The sequence below is a fragment of the Lasioglossum baleicum genome, chromosome 7, assembly GCF_051020765.1.
Source record: "Lasioglossum baleicum chromosome 7, iyLasBale1, whole genome shotgun sequence".
NCBI classification, from domain to species: domain Eukaryota; kingdom Metazoa; phylum Arthropoda; class Insecta; order Hymenoptera; family Halictidae; genus Lasioglossum; species Lasioglossum baleicum.
In genome coordinates, this window is record NC_134935.1 from 16,588,815 (window position 1) to 16,598,156 (window position 9,342).

Below are 9,342 nucleotides of genomic sequence, written 5' to 3' on the forward strand. Positions count from 1 at the left end.
TTTTGAAACAAATATACTCTCACCTAGAGATTTTGGATTTTTTTTGCAATTATTTCGACGAGAGGGAGAATGAGAGAGCGACACAACTGCGCATGTGCACTATTCGCCGAGTTGGCGGGAAAATCCTGAAGAACGTAGTTTACGGTGGTTTACGGTACAATATGGTGTCGGAAGAGACGTTAGTTTCGTGTTTCTGTAGTTTAGGCTGCGATGTTCCAGAAAAACTTGTCGTCGACAAATGTAAGTTATTTATTAAGTCAACTATTTTCATTATTAAATTATTGCTATCGTAATTTCTCGTGCAAATAGATTTTTACCAATGACTGCTTGATAAGTTCATCGACGAATAAAGTTGAAATTAACTTAAAATCTTGATGTGTGTCCATTGCTATTTGCAATTACTGCAATTCTTTGTGTTATTATATACGATTTAACATTTAGTATATCTTTAATATGTTTAAACTCGTCACTATCTTTTATAACCTAATACAAAGAAAAATGTAATACACACATAATATTCATATATATATTTATTATTCGTATAATGTTTCCAATAGTTGAATTATATGTATATATCTACGAAGTTATAAGTATTTAAGCTTGAACTTGAAAAAGAACATTTTCAATTAGGTCTTCAGCTTTGCCATGATTATGGCATCGATGAAGAAGCATTTGTTGAATTATGGATAGCATACAGTATTCCACAATCTCTAAATATTAATCCATCTCTCGATGATCTTGATAAATTTGAGAAAGAGGAATTAAAAAATAATAAGACAGACTCTGATGAAATGGTTCGACACGCAGCGTCAAATATGGAAATTGATGTACAAAGTAATGAAGAAATCATGTATCCTTTTGTGAGTTACAATGGAAATGTGTAATGCTCGATTTTTTATAATTGCTAAATGTTTTTCTTACATGGAACTGTCATATATTATTATAACAGTAACAATGTGTTAGACATATATAGTACTGGACAACCTGTTGTATCGAAGGTAAGTCCTTTTACTTCTAATTCATTTATTTTATATTTTTAATCACTTCTAATTAAGTATCCTTTCAAATTATGATAGATCCTCGTCTGATATGATCAAAAACTGTTTTAAAAAACTATATACATACGTAGTGAGTTACTAAGCATGATCAGCTTAGATTACTCTGCTGCTAGCGGTTCGATTGAACATTTTTTTAGCTAAAATAACATGGCTCAAGGAGAGCTTTAAAAAAATGGGTGTCAAAAAATTGTAGATTAATCTATAAAAGACTGAAGATGAAAAACTCTGGAAAGAAGATGTTGACAAGAAATTTGGTGCAATCAGCTTAAAGCTCTCTTTGAACCATGTTATTTTAGCTAAAAAAATTTCCGATCGAACCGCTAGCAACAGAGTAATCTACGCTGACCACGTTTCGTGACTCACCCTGTATAATGTATTTTAAACAATAATTTTTCTGTCGCTTTATACGAGGATCTACTGCATATTTTACATCAAACTATTTAAGGGATATTTATTATTTTTATCGCAAAAAAACGTAGGAAAATAATTTAACTGTTTCAAGTAATAGCAATGTTTAAATATATTTCGAAAATATTTCACTCTACATATTTACCGGCTACGATTGGAAGTAAGGCTTCAGATTTTCGGTCTACGCCGACCTATTGTTAATCTTCGAACAGGCTACTTTGATGATTTCAAAAGCTGCCTGTTCCCCTTATTCTCTCTTTCAAGAGGGAAAGGTCTCCACCCCTGTAATGGCCTTCCGGCAATGTTGCCAGATTTATGAAACTACTCGTTCGGTACGAGAAATATAAACTATTACGTAAAATACAATTGTTTCCATGGGATTGCTGCTAATTTTTGAAATAATTCACTCGAATACATTCAAATTTTTATAGAAATTCGCCGCGATCGTAGCGTACAAAACATTTTATCGAACTCCGAAAGTTACAACGAAGAATGATCTATACCAAAAACTGTTCTTCAGAGCACGATATGTGTAGATTTTCTTTTGTTACAAATTGTTTTCAATTTTTTCAAATTTGTAATGAGAAACAGCTGGTTTTCACGAACACGGTCGCTTGTACAAACAAAAACTCTTACATTTCCGTTACACGCGTATCGAGTTTATTCTACAGAAAGACAGTTTTTGACTAACTTAAAAATGGTACTAAAAATGATAAAAAGTTAGTAGGTTATCGTGGAACAATGCGAAATTGTTTTATGTATATCGTTGAAACAAGGACGCGTTCTATGTGGAACCTCAACCTTGGCATTGCAATGATTTACTCGCTTTGGCAACGCTGTCTCACATTCTTTATGGTCGATCTATGGTCTATAGTAGCAATGACGTAAGATTTCTACCTGTGAATCTAATTCTTCGTGAAACGTCCAGCTTTCCGTGTAACAAAAAGAATGTTCCTTAGCGCTGTATTTCCCTTGTAAAATACGTTACTTCGTTTCTTGAACGATCCTCAACTTTCGAAGTAGTACGATGAAGTTTATTGTTCATACGAACGTGAATAATTCTTCATTTTAAATTTTTCTACGATCTCTGTCGTCTGTTCAAATTTATTTCATTACAAAGAAAAATTGTTCTAATAATTCTATTATAGTTTCACAAGAACTGTTTACTGTTCAAAATTTCAACCGCATAATTAAACTCTGGAAGATGTTGTATAAGCCGTAACGGCTTTGTCGATGTATTTCAAACGCAATTACATAACATTAGTTGCATTTTTATTCGTAGCATTAATCAAATTCGTTGTGGATTTAGATTCGCAGTTTAATTTCATCATTTTCTAATCAGCGAAAGACTCGCAATCTAGTTGCAGCGTACGTGTTAATTAATCGTTTTCGTAGAAACTCAATTTCTTCGTGAAAATGAAAAACTAACAAAAATTTCAGCAAAATTACAACGTCACGTTGTCAACAGATCGGTTAGAGCGTGCATTGTAAATGAAAAATTCTTGTATCTGGTCGAGCTTACAATCGACGTCGAGCGTTTACGGTACGAGTGAAATTTCCGACTCGATTCCCAGGCAGGTGGTTTCTTCTCCCGAAGTGAAGCGTCGTTGTAGGATCTCGTCGAGGCACCGTAATTCCCGCCAGAAAAATCGTCCAGGTAGATCGCCGCCATTATCCCCACCTCTCTCGTTCCCAGTCTCCCACAAAGGACACGTTCCCGTGGAGGGGGATAGTGGGATTCGTTCTCATTGGCGGAAAAAAGATAGCGTTCCTCGTTGGAATCACGAAGGAGAGGGATTCTCCTTCCATCTAAGAGAGCTGACCAGATTTCTTCAAAGGGTACGATTTCAGTTTTCAAGGACCCAGACTCCATTATCATCCTGATGCGCGCGTGCGCTGTCTCTCTTTCTCTCTCTCCGAAGAATATTTTCGAGCTCGAAATGTTTCCCTCCGTCGCGTGCTTTTCCACGATCCTCGAGTTATTTGAAAAATCCGCGGCAGTTCGCGGGATCAATTATTCTCCGATATTCCCGCAAAAGATCGTTATATGTGTTCGAGTATCCCGATGGCGTCGAGTCGACGACGCCACGGACTGTCTGTCAGCGCGTCACGCGGATTCGGAGTGTATCGAAGTGGTTCGCCGGTTAGTTGTGTATTTATATGTAGTTCGCTTTCGTTCACTTTCGTCCGGGAATTGTGATATTATACATCGTCTTCGATTTCTCAGAGAATCGTTGGTGCGCGGCGGCATGTTGTAACTGGGGGGAAGTTGTGCGAGCCAGTGCATTACATCTTGAAACGGTCGACCGGAGCGTCGGCCATCATGGAATCCGATTTGTGTGAATTTCATACTCGAAAGTCATTCCGCCAATCGTACAACGCCTCGCGTCACGGCGGCGACCTGTTGCTGTTGCTACTGTTCGCTAACCGCCACTGTTCGCGTTTCTTTTCACGTTTTCGGCTCGGCTCCGCTCGGCACCGTAGAAACTATTGTCGTTTAGACCCCGTCTCGTGTCAAACGATCAAGCTCGAAGGAACGGGACATACACCACGCTTCGGGTAAATCTTTTCTTTTCCTACAATCGCGCGAACCATAGTTTCTCTCAATCATGAAACGATAGAAATACTCTCGCGCATCCGGAGAATTTATGGATAACCCGGCGCGCTATCTTTTTGTGCACATGTTTGCACGCGGGCTAGTGTGCGCGCGAGAGAGACAGAGATAGAGGGAGGGAGAGAGAGAGAAAGAGAAAAGAGAGAAAGAAGTTCGTAATTCCGCGTGTGTGTATATGTGTACGTGTGCGTGGACGCGCGCGAGTGCGAATGTCGTCGACCGTTCTGTTGAGTCCTGAGCGCGTCGCGTCGCTACAACCTGTTGCTTCGATCGTGTCACATGTTGCTGGTTCTCTTTCTCGTGATTTCTCACGCTAACTCTGTACCTTCGTTGACCGAATAATAACTCGGAAGGTAGTACACGAGATCGTCTCTCGAACACGAGATTTTTCTGCATCGTCTTCCCGACTGATAATACCTATTTTTTTCATACAGACGCGTATATACCAGAACAGAGCATGTATACATGTCTGACTGTGGGTAATGTGCGTACACGATTCTCTTAAGATCACATACGCGCGCGCGCGCGCATAATCTGTTTTCTTGATATTGGGTATTTAGCGCGGGTTGAATTTTTTCTACTAAAAAATCTCCTCAGAAAAGCGATGAAAAAATTTCGTTAAATGACTGTACATACAGTCTGTCACAAAAATCTACATACGCTTGCCTTTCGTGTATACGAGGTATGCTAACAAAGGCTTCGAGCGTTTTATGGCCATCGATTAGTCGAAACAAATCAAATTCGAAACATTTTACGGCGTTTCAACGAGAACAGGAATATAAAATAGTTTGTGGAAAGTTGCCACAGATTTGATCAATTATTACACCTGGTTTACAGTAAATTTCGAAATTAAGAGAACCGTCACCGTTCCCAGAGTTCGTTTCATTTGAAATAAACAAGTTATCCAACGTGCATCATTTTAGTTGTCTCTTATTAAATATGTGAAATTCAATAGGCATGTGTAAACTTCTGCAATCGATTCGGTTCTCAAGCAATTTTTTGCCGCGTTGCCTGTGGTTCGCTATAATTTATGAATCAGGTACGTTCCAGGCACTATCTCGCGTTCCACGAAATACACGATAATGAGACGATTAAATATGGTCGCTTGGTATACGCGAGATTCACGGCTGGTTGCATGTTCGTTGGAATCGCGCCGCACGGATACGAATCTATAATACAACCGTTGAATTTCTCGAGCTTTACTCGGTTGGGAAGATCGGTTCCTTAGGGAGTCGCTTGCGTCTACTAATTAAGTGCAATTGGCCAACAACGACGTACGCTCCCTCTCTTCTTTCTCTCCGCATTGGCTCGAACCTATGGTACTCTTCATTGATTTTGCACGCGTCGTGCGAAAAATTTGAAAGGCTCTCTTCTTCGAGGGGAGAGAAGAAAGGAAGGATCGATATATCGACGCTCGAACACCAATTCGAAATCTCCAACGGATTATTTCCGTGGTCGGTCGGTTACAACTGTATCTGGTAAAAGCTTCGCGTTATTTCCCACGGTATCTTTGTTGAGAACAGTGGGGCGAAAGATTGCCAGGGGCGGTTAGTTCGCGGAGAGAGGGATAGAAGGAGAAATAGTCTCTTCTCGGTGTGTTATTCGTCGGGCACGATCGGGGTGGGGAGGGGGGAGGGCAGAGAGCTAGCCTCGCGGTGATCGACCCAAAGTTTTACATGATCTGGTACAGCAAGTATCGTTCGAATGAATTTCCCCGACACTTCTGGTCGTCCCTTCGAACGAGACTTATGTAACGCGCGATTCCGTGAGTGTAATTGCTCGATACTTTTCTTTCGCTTGTCCTTCCAATCCGAAGTCCTTCAATTCAAACCATTCGTTTCTTTTCTCTTGTTTCCCGTTCAAACGAAAATATTTCGATTTTATTGCCTCTCAGGTTCTTCGGTTTACAAATAATTCCAACTAAGGTTGAAGAGTCTGAGAAACATTAAAAATGAAAATATTTTACTTCTGACAAAAAACGAGGAGAAAGAAATGTGAACGCGCAGGAGTTGATAGACTTGCTGGGAATATTCGGACACCTTTTTATTCGAATTTAATGGTATTGAACGCGAATTACAAGAAATGGTCTGAACTTGATTGAAATAATACGTAATAAAGGCGAGCGGCAAGATCGGTCAGGTTAACAACAGTTAACCCTCTTTATTACGATGAACTCCTGAACGCAAGCCACTGTGACTATTTATATTTCTCCGCCGTGGCGGTATCGGTTCAAAATCTTCCCTTGCGTTCGTTTGTTCGAGCCATTTGCCTTTCGAAGATTACCAACAGTCGGTGGTAATAGGTAACCGGCAAGGAGGAAAGAGCAGGATGCAAAACGTACCTGGATTTGCTGAATGAGTGAAGGTCTAGTGCACAGATGATCGAGTTGTGACTAGATCCACACTCATTAAGCACGTTCAGGCCCATACATCGCAACCTTACCGACGATATTCCACAGAAAAAAGAGTTGTTCACGCATATTATGCAAAATTGTACAGACCGAGCACGATGCAAAACAGATGATTCCATAGACGAGTATGAATGTGGTGCACGTTGAATTCCATTTCGTGACTAGATTCCTACTCGTCTACGGTGGTCCGTTTTTCTCTCGGGATTATGTACACGAAAATTATGATTGACCTTTCATTTTCAGTGACATAGTTCTACGATCTTTCGGCGGCGTGTATCTCATTTCGTGTCTTCTCTTTTTCCTTTCAAGCAAATTAAAAGAGCAAGAAGTCCGACACTGGAAGCAGGGAACGATAGTAAATTACGAGCAGTAACCCAAACTTTTTCACCATCGACGTACACTGCCAAAGCGTAAGCAAATATAACATCGAAGAAATAGATTTCATGATTCAATCTTTGATAAACCAGTTCAGATCTTTGCGTAAAACAACATTTTTTGATTTCTTTTCTTAACATAAAATCCGCAGTCTATCGCGCGGTTCGACCGAATATGTAACGGCATTAACGTGTGATCGAATTGATCGTAATAATGTTGTAGGAACGTGCCCAACCGTGCTCCGAGTATCAACGCCAGAGGCGGAGTTCTCCTGCACTTTGGCCGAAACGTGGAGGCTTGGAAGAACCAGAACGAGCACGATATATCGATCGGTAAAGCCGATAATCCCCATGTGCCGAAAGATGTGACTTACATGTACGAAATGTTGTCGAAACAAGGGGCCACGCTTAGCGCCAGTTGTGAAAGTTTCGGCGGCCGACTCTGCCACCTTTGGAACGAGATGGAGCCTGCTAATTCAATCGTGCGTTGCGTGAGAAACGTGATGTGCGTGAGCCAAGTAGCGTTTAGAACATGGGGCAGAATATCGACCTCGATCGATGAATCAGGCGGGAGGAAGATCGTTTTGTTGGAAGGTTGCACATCGAAACTCGGCAACAATGCGCCTGTTATCCGGTTGGATCTCGGCTGGACCAAGCACTATTCAGTTTTTCCGGGGCAAATAGTCGTGGTGGAGGGCACCAACACGACAGGGAACGCTCTGTTGGTGAAACAATTGTTCGTCAAGGGTTACGCACCGCTCGCCGAACCGCCGAACTTAACGGAAGACCTGAAAGTATACGTTGCGGCTGGACCGTTCACACCCGCCGACAATTTGAACTATCAACCCCTGTGGGACCTGATGGAACGCGTCAAGGAAGACGAACCAGATGTTTTAATACTGATCGGACCTTTCATCGACTACACGCACTCCGAAATTAAGAAATGCACCATGATGGACACTTTCCACGATTTTTTCGACAAAATTTTATCGAGAGTTATGCAATGCTTGCAAGGGTACAGGATTTGTTATTAACCTCGCAATGGCACACTGGAGACTCTCGGACAGAATTTTATAGTCTTGAATTACACATATGCCTAGAAGTATTATAGGGAACTTTTGCAGAATTTGTAGGAAGATCCTACATTTTGTAGTCCGAGAAAATAGCGTGCCTTTGTTAGGGTGAATATCGTGCTAGTACTTTCCAATTTCTGATTGCCATTCATTTTTACAATGTAGGAAACGCACGCGGGTCGTTGTTGTATCCTCTAACCGTGACATTCATCATGATCCGGTTTACCCGACGCCAGAGTTTACTATTTATACGAATAAAATTGGATCGAATGCTACGAATCTGTGCTCGATGCCGGATCCGTGTATAATAAATGTGGACGGTCTGCATATAGGGGTGACTTCTGTCGATATTGTCAGGCATTTGGGACAGCAGGAAGTATCGTAAGTTGAACGGAATGTTTGGGTCGCAAGAATTGCATCATCGATCGAAAATTTAATCGTTAATTCTATTAAGGGGGTAGACTCGGTCTAGGATTGCAAAAGATAAATCTAGGTCGCAACCGCCTTCAAAAGTTCTACGTTTACGTTTCCGAGGCGTAATTTGCATTGTTCGGCAGCATGTAGCTGTCGCAGCTTTATGAAAATAGCTACGTGTATGCGCAGCTTCATACTTCCGAAAAATTACGCCTCGTAAAAATAGGATTTTTGAGGGCGATTGCGGTCTAGATTGATCTTTTGTCTAGCGCTTTTGAGTACTCATCCCGCACCCCTGCAATCCTGGAAACGAAAGTCTACCTTCTTTAGTATACTTTAAGTTTGGTCTGAGCAATGCGACTAGAAGTTTAATACAGTATCTTTTTTAGAAACATCTCTGGCATGGATCGATTGGGTCGTTTAGCAGACCACGTGTTGTCTCAATCAACATTCTACCCTTTGTATCCACCTTTTGCTGGTTTGAACCTTGACACAACACTTTGGAAAAAATATGGTTTCTTCGAACAACAACCGCATATCATGATTTTACCCTCTGACATTAAATACTATTGCAAAGCAGTGAACGAATGTCTTGTTTTAAATCCGGAACGATTGCAAAAATATGTATACGCGAAACTGTGCGTACGACCGAACACCGACGGAAAATGGAATCCGAACAATGTATCCTGCGAGATCGCAAAAGTTTGAGAACTGATCGTTTTTATTTAGAATATAAAATTTACCTCTTTTACACAGTACAAAAAGTTTATTCTTATGCGGTTTTGCTCAGATTTGGAGTGCAGTTAATAAAGAGAATACTTGGTAGTCGATAGTTTCTGATTTTCCGTAATTTTATCATGCTTTTCTTTATTTATTTAATAACTTGAACGTTGCCCCGAAGGCTTTCGATCACTGCGACGGTGATGGAATTACGTTGTTTTTCCGTTAGAGGTTAGCACCGGATATACTGGTGGGAATGTGATTTTTGTCT

At 40.8% G+C, this 9,342-nt stretch overlaps 1 protein-coding gene across 1 annotated transcript; it reads left to right on the forward strand.

Moving 5' to 3' along the window:
* The first annotated feature begins 77 nt into the window (after positions 1–77).
* Dnapol-alpha73 (DNA polymerase alpha subunit B) lies at positions 78–9,176 on the forward strand. Its single transcript, XM_076427085.1, has 7 exons — positions 78–240; positions 631–850; positions 950–998; positions 6,800–6,900; positions 7,088–7,879; positions 8,103–8,318; positions 8,741–9,176. Exons 1-7 carry the CDS (start codon positions 93–95, stop codon positions 9,057–9,059), a joined length of 1,845 nt encoding a protein of 614 aa, XP_076283200.1. The 5' UTR covers positions 78–92; the 3' UTR covers positions 9,060–9,176.
* The last annotated feature ends 166 nt before the right edge of the window (positions 9,177–9,342 follow it).